Raw genomic sequence first — 19,443 nt, 5'->3', positions numbered from 1 at the left:
TCTACATGAGAGCCATGGTTATTTGTAGGTATTATTGATCTTGCACCTTCATCCGCTGATTATTCCTGATCATTCAGACCTATAGTGTTGAAGTGTTAATCCATGAAAGCTAAGCTGTTATGCTTCATAGACCATGAATAATTTTAACATAGGCGATTTGTTAGAGTCAGAATTTTTCCTCCATTTGAAGAAGGTATTTCAATAGTCATGGTTTTGGTATTTCAAGAGGAAAAAATTATGTTCATTGGCAACGCATGTTATGGATTCTCTTCAGGTTGTTTTCACAGAGGTCTGAATATTAATTTCTTAAAACTAATTTATGGAAATCAAAAACATTCATATTCTTTTGGCAGTTGCTGTACTTACGCTGTGTTCAGAAAGTGCTATAAAATACCCTTTGGAGCAGTAAGTGTTTTGATGCACTTTGATACATTTTAAGATGTTTTCTTATGGGACAGTCAAGGTAGTTTACACTTGCTGCAGAACACTGTCTTTCATTTTTAGACATCTGTCCTTTATTACCTTTGGTGGAAGATGATAAGGTCAGGGAATACTTAAGTAAACTGGACATACAGAAGTCCATGGGCCATGATTGAATTTACCCACAAGTGCTGAGGGAACTGGCAGGTGGAGAGCAGGCTGTCAGGAACCATGTGAAGTTCAACAAGGAAAACTGCAAAGTCCTGTACCTGAGGAGGAACAACCCCGGGCACCAGTACAAGCTGGGGTCTGAACAACTGGAGAGCAACTTTGCAGAAAACGCCCTGGAAGTCCTGGTGGATTCCAAGTTGACCATGAATCAGCAATGTGGCGCTTGCAGCATAGGTGGCCACTGCTATCCTGGGCTGCATTAGGAGGAGTGCTGGCCGCAGGTCGAGGGAGTTGATACTTCCCCTCTGCTCAGTAGTCATGAGGCCACAGGTGAAGCACTGGGTCCAGTTCTGGGCTCCCCGCTACAAGAGAGGCAGGAACATACTGGAGTGAGTCTGATGAAGGGCCACAAATATGATGGACTGGAACATCTCTCCTGTGAGGAAAAGCTGAGAGAACTGGGACTGTTCAGCCTGGAGAAGGCTCAGGGGGATCTTACCACTATCTGTAAAGGGAAGGTGCAAGGAGGACAGAGACAGGCTTTTGTCAGTGGTGCCTGGTGACAGTGCTGGAGGCAATGGGCACAACCTGCAGCACAAGAGTTGCCCTCTGAGCATCAGAAAACACATTTTTACTGTGAGGATGACTGAGCACAGGTTGCCCATGAAGGTTATGGAGTCTCCATCCTTGGAGATATTCAGAAGCCATTGAGACATGGTCCTGGGCAGCTTCCTCTGGGTGGCCCTGCTTGAGCAGGTGGTTTGGCCCAGATGACCTCCAGAAGTCCCTTCAAACCTCAACTGTTCTGTGATTGCTACGTCAAATAATGGGAAAGAGAAACAATTAAATTTTGTCCCAAGTACTGAATTCTTTCTTGCATCCTATGAATGTAGATGATATGGGGCTACATTAACTTATTTTTGTTTATTCTGTTCTTACTTCTAATTCTGGCAGAATGGATGGAGATCTTACTCTGTTCCTGTCAGGTCTATCATAAAAGTCAGTTAACTTGTTCTCAGAATTTGTCTCCTGACTTTTAACTCCTTTCTCATTCATTAGGGCTCAAATTGTCAAATAGAGCAAATGATTTTTCTTTGCCTGCCCAACCTGACTTTATTGTGTGTTGAAAGAAAACTACCCTGCCTAAGTTTGTTTTCGTAAAGATGTCTTGAAGCGTTCTGTATGTTTCAAGTGCTTGGAATTTCAAAGGTAATGAAGCAGTTGTGAAAAAACAGCACCCCACTGAAAGCATATAATCCAAATGGTTTTTTAAGTTAATGCTGTAATTTACACATTTTAAGGAGTTTGGATTCCTTTGGCCAGTCTGTGTACTTTTTTGATGTGTACTTGTATTGTTTTTAGATGTGGCTGGATATATCACTTTACTGTGCCAGTTTACAGCTTAAATAAACTTTATTTCTGTGCACGAAATAGAGTGCTTTCTGGCAGAGTCAGCTTACGTATTATTAGCCTTTATAACAGCTACAATTCAATGTCTTAAATTGAAGAGGGCAATATACTAAACACTTAAGCTGTTTCATGTAAAATGCTGTTGAATTTGTTTAATAATGTATGCTCATTTTTGCACAACTCTGCAAGTTATCTGCTTTCTAATTATCAGAGAATTTATGTAATTTAATACAACGATAATTTCTTATCCAATTTTAGGTAGAGGTGATATTCTATGACAGGCTCTGTGTGTACATTGTGACAGCCTTACTAATTTTGAATGGAACTTCTTGATAACCAAACCTGCCCTTCTCAGAAGTTTTTTATGTTCTCTCTGTCCTACCAAAGACTAGAGAGAGTGACAGTGATATTTTGCCCCTTCCATGTAGACCATGGGCTGAGGAACTCTTTGTGTAAGCTCTTCATTCGTGCTCTAGAAAGCCATATTAATGTCATCGTTTTTTCCCTTATGTTTGACCATTCTAGGCAGGAGTAGGATGAATTTTGGAGCTGCAGAACAGAAGGAGACCTGAATTTGAAGAGAAAATGACACCATTGGTCTGGAAGATCGCTGTCCATGTCTTACCTGCCTAGTAATAAATACATAGTGTTTTGATTTTACTGCAGTGTGACTGTCAAGCTTGTGGCAAGCCAGGAAGCTTGGCAGGGTGTTTCAGCAGTGGAAACCGACTCTGTAGAATCTCTGTCATTTCTTCCTGCCCACTGGTTTCTCTGGTCTGAGTTATGTAGTTGCCAGAGGTAAACCCTGGCATTAATGTTGTGGTGGCTTCACTGTAAAATTGCCAAAATAGAAATTCAGTACATGGTCTTTTTTGAGATCTCTAGTATTTCTGAATGTGATCAGGCAGGTGTCTGTCATTCCTATCTAAGGCACTCATAAGTCAAAAAGACAGGAAAAATCTCGGCATGGATTGTCACCACTCTGTTCAAAACAGTTGGAATAACCTGGCACTCTTACAACTTTTATTCTAGGAAGATGCTGTAATTGGTGTCTTGAATTTACACTGCTAAGTGGGTTGCTGAACTCCCTGTCCTATTTAAAGTAGTTCTGACTCCTAGAGGTTGTTAGATTAAAATGCCAGGATTATCAAGCAATGATCTCATGTTGTTAGACATCACTGTAGTATCAGTATAGCTTGAGGATTTTATTAGTTATATTACCACAGCTTCTGAAAACCCTAGTTGCAGATCCAGAAGTCCATTGCCTTAAGTTGTACAAATATAAGAAAAAAGATAGTTTAAGCAGTTTGCAATGGAAGTATTTGGTGAACAACAGTAGATGAGTACCCATGAGGTGTTTTGTGTAGTGAGTACAGTTAGACATGAGCCTATCTGAAGTTTAAGTGCTCAGATAAAAAACAGCTTTGGCCTGGGTGTTATACAAGCAGCAAGTAGGATGTTCTTTGCTGTCCTAGTGTAGCTGTATGTTTTCCAAGGTGAAGTTGGCATGTATTTATCTATATTGGCACCCACACAGAATGTCTGTATGCATCTTTGCCTATCCTTTTCCTTGGTTAGATGTGGTCTGTGCAGTGTGGCCTGACACATTTCTTCTTCCTTCTCCTTCTCATCTACTTCTCTTGTTTTTCTCAAGGAACTGTAATGATTTAGGCTTTTGCACTCAGGCTGTTAAGGCCAGCTTGTGCTTTATTTCCCCATTCTCCCAAGGGTGGCTGTATTTATTTTTGTGTGAATGGGTTCTTCAGGATTCTCTTCTGCTGTTGCATGGTTTATTTTTTGAAGGTTATAGCATGCTAGTTTAGATCATGCAGCTCCTCTGAATGGTAGTAGGTATTTTTTTCTGATCTGCTATCCTGGTGTCTGCTTCTCCCTGTCCATGCTCAGATCAGTGCTGTCGATATGCCACTAAACTATGAAGACAGCTGGGTTTTGCAGGAACAGTGAGATTTAACCATATTTTCCTTTTGTGCACCAGTTTATTACCAGCTATTTATTAAATCTGATGATTGCAAGTCTCGAGAGGCTTTTTACAGTTGTGGAGTTTTGTTTTGTTTTGTTTTTGTTTAAAGCTTTTAGAAAGCAGATGAAAGGTAAAGCTGTCAGAAGTGTGCTCTAGGCCTTGGGAAGGATTTCAGTCCACTCTGAAAGAAATGTCTGATATTAAAAAATGTCCCTAAGCTAAAGGCTCTTTGTTGTGAAGTATCCAGGAAGTGCAAAGGAGGTCACTGCTTTCATGTACCTGGGGAACAATAGCAGATTTTTTTTTTTAAATTATCTGTGGTGTTAGAACTGACAGTAAATAGCAGAATAATTTGAAGAGTATTTTGAATCCTATCTCATTATTGCACACTTTGAGAATATAACCATTACCTTCTGGGTATTGAAAATGTTAAGAAAGATTTGGTAAAACGTGCATATGTATAGATTAACTTTTTGTGCCAGCAGCTTAAGTCTGTCATACAATTTAAGAATTATTTGTTTGTTGCTGTAATGTGTGTTAGTATAACTAAGGTGACAGAGTGTGCTTTGCATGTAACAGTGTATGTGCTCAACAGGGCCATGATTTAACTGGCTCTTAGAAGTTTGTTGTCATCAAGTTATATTTTAAGAGTAATTTGTACTGTATAAACAGATTTCTTTTTCAGCGATACATGCATATTAAAAAAACCCCTCCTTTTTTTCAGGTCCCTTTACAGATGTAGTAACTACAAATCTTAAACTACGAAATCCATCAGATAGAAAAGTATGCTTCAAAGTGAAGACCACAGCGCCTCGTCGATACTGTGTGAGGCCGAACAGTGGAATTATTGACCCAGGATCATCTGTTATCGTTTCAGGTAAAAACAAATATATGCAGTTGGAGGTTAGTTGTTTTTAGGCCTTTCATGAAGTTCTCTAGTGACTGATCTTAGAGGCTGTTTGAATTGTGTCAGCTTTTTAAAAATATTTTTTTTTAAATAAAACTGTTCCCCTTCATTAATGCAGTATTAAGTTGATGTTGAGCTGCAAAGATATATGAAAAATCCTCTATACAGAAATACTTGTAATTCATAACAGTTACCTGCAGCTCTCCATGGAAGGAGAAGAAGAAAGCTGGAAATGGGCAGTGACAGTAACAGTACTTTTTCTTCAAACTACTATATTCATTCTTATGTCTTGAAGTAGGGCATTGCTTGGCTGCTCCAATGTGTTTAAAGTTTAACGTTTGACAGCTTATTGCATTAAAAAAAAAATCATTTACAATTGTAGACTAGTTGTTTTGACCATGGTGTTGGTCCCTGAACTCCAGTGTTTCATAACTCTTTCATTTATCAGAATAGTATAGATTGTGGCAATCATTAAATTGCTTTTCAAAACTATATTTTCTGTTACTTTAGGTAGGTGGAGCAGTTTGTAGCCTTTAAATTTGAAAAATTTAATACATGTCACTATAGACACACTCCTTATTCTAGTTTTTTTTTTTGGGTGAGGGGATTAAGAAAAGAATCCTTACTTTTCAGCAGTGTGAGCCCTGAACTGAGATGATGATGTTTGTTTGTTTTTCGGTTGGTGTTTTGTTTGGTTAGTGTTTTTTTTTTTTTCTTCCATGAAACTCCATGTGGGTTTGACTTACATACTTCATTCTAGCAGTTTGGAGAATTTTGATAGCTGGATGTATAGTGATCTAATCTTATACTGGACTGTACAGTGTCAAAAAGACCAGGTGTTAGTAATTGTGGGAGCAGACATTCTCAGGAAGACAGGAAAAGACTAGGTATCAGTCTTCTGATTTGGTGAACAATTTTCGTAGGTCATTTTCCTGATGATTTTGAGGTAGAAATCTCCTGAATAAAGGAGATTCTCAAACCAGTGACCAAAAAAAGATGAGAAACTCTATTTCTCTGGACTCATGGTATTTCTCACCTTGGAGAGAGGGGAATCCCCTTTTTGTAGACTGTGCTCTTATAGGTTGTAGAGGTCACAAGCAATACAGGTGTGAACTCCTGCATCTCTGAAGTCTAGTAAGCTGATTTTTGTAGAAACCTTGGAGAGATGTTGCAAAGCAAAACAGAAACATGAAGCAATCCTCAAAGAGGATTCATATCCTCAATTCAGATGCATATCCTTATACTCTTTGGGAAGTTTAAAAGAAGCTGGAGAGCTAGCTTCAGGTGATACATTCAAATCTTGCAAAGAATAACTCAGGAAAACTTTGTATTTATGATTGATTGAAACCTTAGAGTAACTTTCCTTGTAGGAAAGAGACCAGTTTTCTGATCTAATATGATCTGTAGAACTTCAGTATTGCCTACTCTATGTGGTCCAGCATCTTATGAGTGAAAGAGCATTTTACTTAAAATTGATTGAAGATTCAAGTAGTTGAAAGTCTACTTTATTTCCATGTTCAACTTGCAGCCATTTTGTCTTAACTGTGTATTAGATCTGGTATTGAGGATCTTTCCTGTGAGTAGTCATATATCACGTTCAAGATGTTGATCACAGGGAATTGAATAGATGGAAGTATTCCATTTGTCTATTGTAAAGTGTGTTTCTGTAGTTACAAATCATCATTTTAACGCTTTGAATAAATGAGGCAATACTGGAGCTGTAAACAATATTTCAGCTTCAAGTTCACCAATAAAGGGAAACAGTATTGTACTGCTTGACTCTTCAGTTTGTGTAGCAGGGAATCTTTGATGTCCCTTTTTCTGTATTACTGGATTCTCCTGCAGTTATTTGGCCACTGTAGCCCCAAGATGCTTTCATGCACAGTTATTTAGTTACAGTGACTCCGCAGTGCTTTTCAGAATTAAATTATCTTCCCCAAAGTGTCAGCTTCATCTTTTTGTTTCTAAGCGTATAATTTCTTTTGCGTCACTTGGTAAGGCAAGTGCGCAGATAATTTTTCTAGTGACCCACTTTGTTATCTCATCAATCTCTCAACTGAATATTTTCAGTGCTGACTCATCTTTCATTTAATTAAAAATAGATTTCTCTCACATTGTTGTGCAGAGAGAAATCACCATAGGATACCGTGATCTGAAACTCTATGTTCAAAACTAAATGTTGAGGTAGCGTTAGCTGTCTTCAGCCTGTATAATGCATTGTGCTGATTTGACATCAGCCCAGTTTTTAAATTTGTTGGTGGAGATGTGATTTAACAGTCATTTTAAGGAAGTCTGTGGCCATTTTTATCATTCAGTTGTGAATCACTAGGTAACCTTTTTCAGCCATGTTTGTTTATACATTTTTTTTTCCCAAAATACTAATTTGGTAAGACTCATTTTTCTTTACCTTGGTGCCTCAAGAGTTAACTATTTATGACTGTATCATGTATCACATGTTGTTAACTTGTTAACAGTTACTTGTGATTTTTCTTTTCAGAATATAGGGTGCTACTCTTCCTCCTTCACAGCTTGCTACTGTTACTTGTTACTGTTCTCCCTTCTGGTTTTCAGACCCCTTTAAGATATATTTTGTGGAGAGAAAGCCCTTCTGTGTAGAAAACCTAGGCCTATTAACAAGAGAGTTGCTTTCATAGCTATTTGTTGCAGTTCCCTTGGAAGTGATCTCTGGACTACTCAGGGATTCCAAGCGAATGTTGAAAACTGTGGCTTTGTGTATTCATGAGATTTTCCATGATTACTTAAAACCGTGAAGAGCTTGAAGAGCTCTTTGAACTTGTGGATTGCCTTTTCCTGCTGCTTCTTGATACAGTCACATTTTCAGCTGTTACTGAGTGGTTGAAGAACATAAAGTTATTTAACTAGTTACCCAAGGATTTTGCCAGCATATGAAGTTCTTTGATGATGGAAAGCTGGCTTTGCTATCTTTCAAGTTGCTCCATCTGTTCCGTTGGATTTAGAAAGCTGAAGTACTGCATGCTGTTCAGTAGTCTGTTGATGGAACAATTCTTAGCGATAAATTGCTATAGCATCCATACCTGGAAGAATGATTTAGTTTGATCAGTTACGTTTTGGACCACAGTGAGACCAATGATTAAGGAAACCTGACTTTTAAACCTTTCCAAATGGGATTTTTTGAAAGCGTGTCAGGTACTGCAATTCCTTTATGTGCTTTATTTGTGAAATATATCTGATTGAGATTATTCACTATGCTGTATGTAATATTTAAGGGAAGAAAATAGTGAATGAGAACCATCCTGTAGCAAACACCTGCAACTGGTAACTGGTATTTAAGGCCTGAATGTAATTAAATTCAGAAGTAACTGTTTTTCATAGATAGTAGTGAATTTGGAAAGGCCAAGTTAGTAATTACTATACTGTACTTAGTGTTTTATAAATTAATGCACTTCAGTCCTACCATGAAGAATTTACTCTGTGTGAAGGGAAGCATGTTGAACTATATATCCAATGAAGATTCAGAATTGTGGCAAATATAATTGAATTGTTGAAAATTGCAACGGTATCAGAGTCTACAGGCTGAATTGATTTAGAATATATGAGAAGGGTGTGCAGAGCAGACAATGTGGTGTTCTAGCTAAGTCAGTATTTCTGCTATAGCTTTTTCACTCTAAAATATGTAAATATACAGATACCTGTTGATAGGACTCCATAAGTGTAATTTTTTTTTTTAAAAATTTTTTTTTTTAAATCTCTATCTGAAACTACTTCAACTTCTCTTTTACTTTTGTATATAGATAGACTGAACTGGAATTCCCATTCTGTGGAAGACAAGCATATGTACACTTAAAACAGTTTATCTCTACAATTCCCTCTGAGTCTTTGTCTTCTGGTAGGCCAAGTTGCCAGCGTACCCACATACACATATTTAAATATAATTTGTGTGGTCCTGTACTGCTGTCTGGAGTAAGGCAACTAATTGTCTCTGAAAGGAGACAAGAGAGTAATGTGGTAGTTTGTTTCAGCGTCCACACCAGACAGACAGTATGGTTGGAGGTAGGCTCTGTTGGTTGTGTATCCATCTCTTTGCGTAAGTAGTTCCCCAACACTACTATAACAAATATTGTTTATTCAGGTGCTTCTGCAAACCCTTATATTATGCCCCTGGATATGCAACTATATCCTATGAAAGTTCTAATCTCCTGGTCTGTGTTATAGATATCATGTTATTTCAGTCCCTTTGAACTAAAGAAACCACACACAAAATAGTGATGCCAGGGTGACCTGGACAACCACTATGTGGTGTAAAAACATACAGTCTGCTCCTGGATGGCCTTGTACAACTTGGATAGATGAAGGTACTGTGCTTCTGTAATTAAAGCTTTCATTTAAAAGTATTTCAGTGATGCAGAAATAATGGAGGCTGTAAATACTGTCAGTGATGCACTTTTTTTTACTGAGCTTGTCCACACTTCAAAAGAATAACTTCAGAAACATGAGTGTCCATTCTTGACCAACAGAATTTTCAATTTTGGAAAGCTGGAAGTACAGTAAAATGGCTGTCATTCAGAAAATCGGAACCTCTTGCATACTCTGCCTTTGGTACTTGTAGCACACATTATGTTGTGTCAAAAATGTCTGGTTTCATCCAGAAAGATTTTTTTTTTTTTTTTTTTTTTTTAAATCTGCATTAGAGTATGTTGAAACCTGAAAATGCAGAGAGAAAATACGTAAGATAAAATGCAAGGAGCAGGTATTATGAGTTTTATTTTAATATCTTGCTTAAAGCTGCTTTTTACAGGGAATTAGATTTTGTATCCCATCCCTCTGTCTTCGCTGGTAAAATGCAGTAGAGGCCCCAAACTTGCCATAGTATTAAAGTGTGTACCTGGATTTTGGAGTACTTTTGGACAAATGTTAACTCTTAGACTGGACTTATGGTTAAGAATGTTAAAACCTGAATAAAATGTGTTACGTAGATATTACATAACTAAGCACTGTAACTCGTTTGTTTAAGAGCTCAATTTGAAAATCTTTTAAAGATGGATTAATATTATTAAAGCCCCGGGCAACGTTACCTCCTATAATAACTGTAGTTTGAATGAAGTATTTTAGTAGTTTTGCACCCAGATTAGATTAATATGCCTTTAGAAATAAGTTGAACTTGCCCCACTGCTTGGATAGATGAAGGTACTATGGCCTACCTAATGTAGTTGTTTGTTTGTTTGTTTGTTTACCTGAGTAACTATTATGTGTGTTGCAGTTCTTTTAATCTTTGCATTAACTTAATCAGAAAATGTGTTTATTCCAAAGGAAAGTCCAGTGGTGTATACTTGTTTTGTTTTGTCTGTCTTACAGGACCTGTTTGTTCTTACTTGTATATGAAATGTCTTTTAGCTATAGTAATTACAGAAATAATAATATCAGCTACACCAGATCTTTCCTCTCAGTACCTGTTGCCATAGTGTGTATCTGCTCTGTTTCCAACACTACCTTTTCATTTTAACATTCAGTGTCTGTTCAGTGAGAAACAAATCTAAAGTGCATGGCACCTTTGTTACAGTGATTAGCTGAAGAATCACAGATTTATGCTTTATTTTTTCTTTTGAACAGTAATGCTTCAGCCTTTTGACTATGACCCAAATGAGAAGAGTAAACACAAGTTTATGGTACAAACAACCTATGCACCACCAAATATTTCAGATATGGAGGCAGTGGTAAGTAAAAATGGGGTAAAATTACTCTTCTGTATTTTCTTTCCTTAAAAATTGAGGTTTAAGTGTAAATGAATCCTGGTTTGGAATTTGGTTTTTGAGAAGAATTTGATTTTTTTCTCTGAACAAGTATGACTTCCATAAGTGACTCTGGATTTTTAAACAAAATACAAGCTCAAGTCTTAGAACTTGCCTAGTGAACTGGTTGAATGGAGATAGTGAGTCTAAGGTAAGGTCAGTTCAGTGTTAAAATATGGGCATGTTTTATCTTATATGCAGCTAATCTGCAGGGAATAAACAGGTGGTATTTAAACAACAAGCCTGAAGCTGTTTGAAATGGGTACATTTGGTCTAAAAAGTGTTTAAGTGAAATGTCGAATGGGATTATAATGAATTAAAACATTTGGAAGATGATTATATGTCTCTCTACAAGACCAAGTAGCTAAATATAGCACAAATGGTGGATTTATTTTGTTTTAATGGAACATGTGGTAGATTCAGTTCTTGGGCGGAGGATTGGTCTGATGAAAAATCCAGAAAGAAGAGATTCAGGTTTGTGCTTTTTAGTTCTGAAGTAAGGATACCTGTTTCTGACTTTACAAGCTGGCAGCAATGGCAAGGAAGCCTTTGGCTGTCAGAACACGCCCTTTAGGGTGTACATGGGCTCCCATAAGCGTGTATATTAAGGTGGAGGGGAATGATACACAGGCTTTTGTCTCTAGAGACTGTTTCAAAGAATGTCCAAGTTTAAACAGGTATATTCAATCTTCACTCAAGACAAAGGAGGAGAGGGGGAAACAAAGGATAAAGATGAGGTTTTATGAATCACTGAAATCCACTAGACCTCTGCAGGTTGAGATTCTGTACACTTACATGAAGGCAAAGACTATTGTGGCATTGCTCTTTGCTGGCAACAGTTAGATTTTGTTGTGCTTTTGAAACATGTAGCTAGAAAGTTAACATCTCCCTTCCTTGTTGGTCTGGTTTACTTTTTATTAATATGCTCTGATAGCTCTTGATTATGCATGGTTAGTGAAGCATAACTATTTGGTAAGGATATAAAAATCTCCTTTATAAATACCTTTTAAATAACTGCTTTCTCAGTGTGTTCAATATAGAATACTTAGAAACGGATCTTGCAGAAGATTGGTAATTGTAGTTATAAGTTACTGTACAACTAATGCCACTGAAAAAAGAACAAAAAAAAAAAAAAAAGGATTATTCTAGTCTGTAAGACCTGCAATTCTAAGGTAACTTCAGAGGATCTATTGTTGGAAGAATTGCCACAGACTTCAGATGAGTCTCTGAGCCTAGAGATTTAAGGCAAACACATGAAGTGTATGCTTTGAAAGTTGATGTCAGTTGAGCGGAGAGACTCCAGTTTATTTCACAATTATTGAAATATGTTGATAGCCATTAGATTAATTTACTTATTTATTTTAAATAAACGGCTTTGAAAAAATCTCTAGGCCCAAATTGTAATATGTGATGCAGTAAAAGAAGGTACTGGTTAAAAATCTAAAATATGAAGAACTGAAGAAATTTACTCTGGAACTAAATATAGAGTCACTAACAGGTGTCTTTCAATCTTTTGTTTAAAATGGCTGCCTCCAAGACAGGACATAAGAAGTGCATTTACCAAGGAGTGATAGAGCAAGAACTTTGCTCTTAAACAGACTCAGAATATTCTTTTTTCTGATTGTGTGTTAAAGGAACTGCTGTATTGTTCCCTCCCTGTCCCCTACAAACCTCTGGATCCATCCTTGCATTCAGTTTACTCATTTCCATTTCCAGACTTTAATTTTACCATTTCTAGCTTTCATTACTTTGCACTAGTCAAAGTGAACAAAAAAACTTTGTTTAGAAGTAAGTCTGAAAGTTGCAACTGAGGTGAGGACAGTATGCAGCTATATAGGAGGCAAGTACTGAGAGCAAGCTTATGAACTGTTCAGGTATTTTAATGTGTCTGGCATGTTATGTAACTGTATTAATTGTTGTTTTAGTGGAAAGAAGCAAAACCTGATGAGTTAATGGACTCCAAATTGAGATGTGTGTTTGAAATGCCCAATGAAAATGATAAACTGGTAAGTAAGAAAAGAGTAAGAAACTATCCTACGCTGACACGTAGGATCTCATAGATTTTTTTTTTTTTTTTTTAAATCTATTTGATGTGTTGATTAAATGGATTGTAGGAATTTGTACTAAATCAAACAGACATAGAATCATAGAACAGCCCAGGTTGAAAGGGACCTTCAAATACCATCTGGTCCAGCCTTTTGTCAGAAAGGGAGCAGTGTTCAGTCACATCTTAGAAACCTCCAGCAACGGAGACTAGTGCCAAAAGTTACTATCCTTTTGTTATTTTTATTATTGATTTGCTTTAGCATTTTATTGCTGTCAGATTAAAAAAAAATTAGAATCTTCAATACTGCATACAGTGAAAAATGAATAGCATCTTATGCTTTTTAAAATATTAAATGCTTTTCAGTTTTAAAAATTTTGTTTCAATTCAGCTGAATTAGAAAACGAAGTACTGATTAGAAATGAATTCATACTTTGGGAGTCCTAAATGCATTTTTAAGCTAATGGTAAAGACAAATAAACAACAAAAACAAAAAAATCCCATTACCTCTTTCAGGCCTTTGCCTGGGTTTGTGGTGGGGGTTTTGTGTGTGGTTTTTTTTTTTTTTTTTGCCCTTTTGTTTTGTTTTGTTTGTTTTTTGTTGTTGTTGTTTTGTTTTGGTGTTTTGTTTTGTTTGTTTTTGTTGTTTTTTTTCTGGTTTTTGCTTTGTTTGGTTTTGTTTTTTTAGGGGGTTGGGTGTGGCATTTTTTTGGGGTTTTTGGGTGGTGTGGGTTTTTTTTTTTTGTGAAGGATAATTTATGAGATGCAGCTTTTTATTCACATGTAAGGTGGCTAAGTGTGTGTTAAATGCTAAAACGGTAAAGGTTTTATTATCAAGGCACTTATTTGGCTTCTTTCTGTGTTTGTTTCACCTTCTTGTTATCTCTTAGATATTAGAAAAATTATACTTGTTTTAAATTTTATAAGATGTATAATGCAGTGAGAGAAATGTAGTGGATTATACTAAATTACCTCCTTTTGTACTTTCTTTGACATCTTCCTAGTATTGACTGTACATAATATTTGTATTTTTCTGAGTAGCAGCCTAGGGTGGCAAAACCCCACTTTAGCAGTTGATTTAGTCAATGCCTTAAACCTGGCAATGAGAAATCTGCCAAATCCTGAGGGTAAGCCTCACCCGCTACCTCAAGATATGAGGTAGCACCAGGATACAAATATTTTGGTCCAGTGAGCAACAACTTCTTTCAGGTGCCTACCAGCCATAGCCGGAAGATTGACATGAAGAAACCAGTCAGTGAGGTCAACAGCAGAAGGAGATTTCCTCCAGGGAGATGAGTCTCCAGTGAAATTCCAGTGCTACTAAAAGAATTCAGTTCAGCTAGCAAACCAATTAAAAAAACCCAAACAGATCCCCATCTGCTTACTCATGATATATATATGTTGATCTTTTTAAATCCAGTTAGGAGTACCTGTGTGGAATAGCAGGATCTGTCTCTTAGGTTGTCGATGGCTGCATTGCAAAATATATAAAATCCAAATAGATGCTGTAGATTAAATAACTGCTACTTGCATAAGAATTAAAGAAATTCTTGCATCTTTTTTTAGTTGCTTTGCTTTTACATAGATGTATTTACCTTTTAATAAATTTTCTGTTAAATGTAGTACTTACCTTGGACTACTTTGGTTATGAAAGATGCATTATGGTGGTGGTCTTAATAACATGGTTTGTTCAGCCTGAAGAAGAGACTGAGGGGAGACCTCATGTGGTTACAGCTTCCTGACAAAGGGAGAAGGAGGGGCATGTGCCAGTCTCTCCTCTCTGGTGACCAGTGACAGAACCCAAGAGAATGTCAGGAAGATGTGCCAGGGGAGGTTTAGGTTGGACATTAGGAAAAGGTTCTTCACCCAGAGGGTGGTGGAGCACTGGAACAGACTCCCCAGGGAGGTGTCACGGCCCAAGCCTGACAGTGTTCAAGAGACTGGACAACGCCCTCATATACATGGTGTGAACTGTGGGGTTGTCATATGAAGGGACGGGAGATGGACTCGCTGTTCCATGTGGGTCCCTTTTGACTCAGGACATTCTGTGATTCTATGACATAGCTGTGTAGCTAAGCAAGTAGGAATACAGAAGTCTGAATCTTCATATTGAGCTGTTTCTGAGTGTGTATCGATATGAATGCTGTGTTTTTACAAATGGTAACCTGGGCTATACAGTTGAATCTATTGTATTATAAATGTCTACTGAAGATCATTATATATTTTGAGCAGAGCTGTGGGAACTGGAGTTTTAATTTTATTTTTGGCTTTGATACAGCTTTTTATGTGACTTTTCATTTGTATTCAAAATTTTTAATGCTGTGAGACTGAAATTCCATGTTTGTGCGATCACTTATTTTCCTTTAGTAAGAGGTGCTGTAAATGCAAAATATTTTTACCATACGTACTTCATATTGGTTGGTGACACAACCTGTTTTCTTTTTACTTTGTTTCTTACCATTGTAGGATTAATTTCTTCCTTTTATTTTTTACCCTCAAGCTCAAATGCCGTTTATGGTATTTTATGCCATCTTTTGGATGCCTACTGGATCAGTGTTAAGCAGCTAAAGTATTAATTTTTGTCTCAGTAGCATGTAGTATCAAATGTAAACAGTGCAATCTTCTCTTTTTAATATTTGAGCTAATCAGAATTGAACTGATAATGGACGTCTTTGTTCAGATTACTGTAAATATAAGCTTCATTGAACTAGATTAGTAGCTGGATTGTTTCAGTTTTAAGCTGTGGATAATTTTTCTCTAGGTAAGTAAAATTCTCAAGTCATTCTTAATATTTGTAGAATGATATCGATGCAAGCAAACCTGCCCCAGTACTGAATACATCTAAGCAGGATGGACCGATACCAAAACCACATAGTGTTTCACTTAATGATACTGAAACAAGGAAGCTAGTGGAGGAGTGCAAAAGACTTCAAGCAGAGGTTATGAAGCTGACGGATGAAAATCGGCACCTGAGAGTAAGTTCTGCTTCCATGTTTATATTGAATTGGCTTCACTCTTCTTGATTGAAAGGTCTGGTTTGTAATTAGGCCAATAGATATGTATTCCAGAAAGTAGGTACAACTCTTAACATGCTGGGATTGATTTCTGATATGATTTTATGGTCCTGTGTATACTGTATATTTTAAATTCCTTAGTGATTGAGACATTGTGATTGTCTTGGATGAAGCTACATAATTTTCATCTTAACTGAAATGGTGTAATTTAAGGTGGTCTTAGTTATTTTAAGTCTCAATTGGAGATATGGAATTAGTAGCTTTTAATAGAAGTGCATTATTATTCATGCTTAAGAATGAGCAAATGAGATCCAAAGCAATAACATTCTGTATCACAAATTGTTAGTGAACAAAAAAATTTACCTTTTATGTAAAGGTGTCATTTCAGTAACCTATAACTAGTCAATATGTGCCTTTATGTGACTTTCTGTATGTTTGCTTTTGAGTATCTGACAGTTTCATTGACCATGGTAGCCCTATAAAGAACCATGGAATAATGATGTTTCCACACCTGTAATTCTGGTGACATTGGAACATCCGGAGAAACACTATACAAAGGAGATGTTTCTCCTTAACAATAAGGAATTACTGGTATTTAATTTTGACACATTTTAAGTAAAGGTTGGATTCTTTGTTGTGCCCAGCAAGAATTTCAGAATCTTTCTTAAGCAGAGCATGGAGAGAGACTAGTGGATTACTTGTCATTATTTGAAATGTTATGGTTTGCTATGTTCATATTTTGGATTTTGTTGTTGTGTAATGTTCATTTTTTTTTTTTAAACTTTGAGTGTTCACCAGTAAATGTGGCCTTTGAGTTCAGTTTTTACAACTGTAAAGAAGATGTGTCCGTAATCTTTTTCCATTTGTGTTTTTCCACTCCTCAGGATGAAGGCTTGAGGCTCAGGAAGGTAGCGCACTCGGATAAATCTGGATCACCCACAGCTTTGGCCCTCAGAGATAATGGCTCTAATTCTCTTCCTTCACTTCTTGTTGTAATTGCAGCCATTTTCATTGGATTCTTTCTAGGGAAGTTCATCTTGTAGAAAGAATGAGTGAGAGAAGCATGCAAAATGCAGCTTCCTTTTTTTTTTTTCCTTGCCAGAAAAAGATTTGTTTACCTACCACTTCATTGGTAGTATGGCCTAAGTGGCCATTTTTGTGTACAGCGTCATAACAGGCTTTGCCTTTAATGATCTCTCACGGTTAGAAAACACAACCTAAAAAGACAAACTGTTCGGCTACTGGACAAAATTGTACATTAAGTCATCAATAGCAGGTGTCAGTTGCACAGTCAGTCCTTTATGAAAATTCATAAATAAAGAATTGTTCTTTCTTTCTGTGGTTTTAATAAGAGTTGAAAAATTGTTCAGAGTCTTGTAAATGTTATTTTAATAATCCTTTAAAATTTTATCTGTTGCTGTTACCTCTTGAAAAATGATTTTATTAGATTGCTAATCCCACTCATTCAGGAATATGACAAGAGGTATACTGGGGGAAATGGTGCCTCTTACTGTGTAAATTTTCTCCTTACCTTACTTTGCTAATATCATGGCAGAATTTCTTTCTTGTCCCTTGTGAGGCATTGTTGAGAGTTCTTCATCCTTACAATCCTGTCCCATAATATTTAACATTACAAAAGAAATAAAATTGTTAACAGATTTTTCTGCTGGGTAGCTTGTTTGTGTGTGTTGTGCTTTTAGAAGGGATTCCTAACAAGTTCATTGCTCATGGTAATTTGCTACTTGTAACAAATGGCTATTTTGAAGTTTATTTGCGTAAGTCTCTGGCTTAGACTGTTGTGATTGAGGCTTGGGGGAAAAAAAAAAAAGTTTCCATTCCAATTGTTTAAAAAAGTTAACTGTTTTCTGGCAGCTTTCAGCAACAGAGAGGATGATTATCCAACTTGTTTTGGGTCAGAATAATTTGGATATCTGGCAGGTACAAATACCAGACATGAATGTGTTCAGTATACTAACAATGTGCTTGGATTGTGCAGGAGTGTGATAATCAGCCTTCTGTTCCATCTTTGGATCTTCTGGGTGTCTTCCGGGAGTCAACATTATTCTTTGATTTCATAAGGGTACTTAATTCACATATACTAACTTGGTTTATAATTCTGTTTTAGCAGATATTAAAAAATGCAGTTTGAATGATTCAGACACCCATAACGAATTCCATGGTGCAGAAGAGTTGGTATTTGCTGAGTGACCCTCAGTCGCTCAGCTTTTGAAAACGAAAATAATTTTTTATGCAGCTCTTGGGAGATCTACCTGTGTTAACCATGTACAGCTAGGTTTTAAAGAATGCATTTTTGGGGGTCTGAAATGCTTCCCTGCACTTAATCTTATGTCTTGCCTCATCTCTGAATACGTCATAAAAACAAACAGTAGTATTGGAACAAAATATTATCTGTACTTCTGACTAAGCATAATCCAATACAAGGAATTACTTGTAAACTGAAAAATTGCAGAAGGGGTATACTCCTGTAAGCAAAATTGTGTATGCTCTTGGACAGCTTGACTTGATGTGGTGCAGCTAAGTGTGTTAGACCTTGGTATATACACACCTTATGTAGCTGAGAAAAATGTTCTAGAGAAGATGTACGTTATCTTGGTTGCCTTTGATTTCTAGTGTGTTTTTTTTAAAAGAAAACTATAATTGCATCATGTTCTATCATTGCTCTCTGTGATAAACTTTTTTATAAAGTCTTGCATATGTGCAAGGAAGATTATGAAGAAAATGCAAATACTGCTTATCTTTTCACTTAAGCATGCAAGCACAGATGTTTCCAATTACTTGTTCCAGTGTCTTCATTTGAGTCTCCTTCCATCCCAGTGACTGGAAAAACTATGTTAAGGTCTTGATTAGTTTGGTCCCGCTGGTTCAGAATGGTGTAGTTCTCCTAATTTATTTCTCTAAAAGAACATTGCCACGTCAAAGTTTCATAGCCTGTTCCAAACTGATTATGTGGAAAATAACAAAAGCAATACTGTGCAGGATGTAGTTTGCTTCAGACAGAGCAGTCACTCCTGCATTGAAGGGTAAAAAATAAATAAAAATAATCCCCTGGAAGAGCTTAAGGTTCTTACAGCATAGTGTATGGAGGTTTTCAAGAGTAACTAGCACTTTCAGGACTTGAGAGCAGAAAAAGGAGTCATTGCTCAATGCAGCTGACTCAGGTTTTGATGTCTGGCCGCAGAAATAAGGTAAAAATAACAACAAAATCAGATTGACATAACTTGTTTCATAAATAACAAACAGGTGGTGGTAAAACTTGGTAATGGTTTAAGTAAAGTCTTTGAAGTGAAAGTGTGCAGCGGTCTCGTAACGAGTGTACTTACTAATGGTATAAAGAGACTGTCTTGGTTTCCAGTAATCCCTTCATAGCTGTATATAAAATGTAATGCTAAAACTATTTTGCTCTCAGGAGTCACTTTGGATGAGATCAACTGTATTTGGTGAATTCTGTAATATGGATTAAATTGTTTGTCTTTGTTCCTGAAATGGTTAGAACTTCTTGCTTTGTCTGCCTGCTTACTTGTGTATGTAAGCACAGGGTAATACAGTCTCTCCACTGCTCCTGGTGATACGATCAGATGACGAAGCCCATAAAGTCGTATGAGGCTAAATGTGTAACTTCAGTTATATATGCATTGCAGTTGCTCTTCTGATTTCTCGAAAGGGCAAGATGGAAAATGTATGCAGTATCAAAGTAGTATTTTAATTTT

General features: G+C 36.7%; 1 protein-coding gene across 1 annotated transcript in view; it reads left to right on the top strand.

Annotated features, from left to right (window-relative positions):
* The window catches only part of VAPA (VAMP associated protein A), a 30,154-nt gene extending 10,935 nt beyond the window's left edge, over nucleotides 1-19,219 (top strand). The window contains exons 2-6 of the mRNA XM_065053134.1: nucleotides 4,707-4,859; nucleotides 10,479-10,582; nucleotides 12,583-12,663; nucleotides 15,500-15,676; nucleotides 16,600-19,219. Of these exons, the coding sequence (XP_064909206.1) occupies nucleotides 4,707-4,859; nucleotides 10,479-10,582; nucleotides 12,583-12,663; nucleotides 15,500-15,676; nucleotides 16,600-16,758 (674 nt within the window). The 3' untranslated portion in view covers nucleotides 16,759-19,219. The remainder of the gene's footprint in view (nucleotides 1-4,706; nucleotides 4,860-10,478; nucleotides 10,583-12,582; nucleotides 12,664-15,499; nucleotides 15,677-16,599) is intronic.
* Nucleotides 19,220-19,443: the final 224 nt, after the last annotated feature.

Source organism: Columba livia, chromosome 2 (genome assembly GCF_036013475.1).
Source record: "Columba livia isolate bColLiv1 breed racing homer chromosome 2, bColLiv1.pat.W.v2, whole genome shotgun sequence".
NCBI lineage: Eukaryota > Metazoa > Chordata > Aves > Columbiformes > Columbidae > Columba > Columba livia.
Note: the sequence above shows the minus strand (reverse complement) of the source record. Positions and strands in the feature narration are given on the sequence as shown.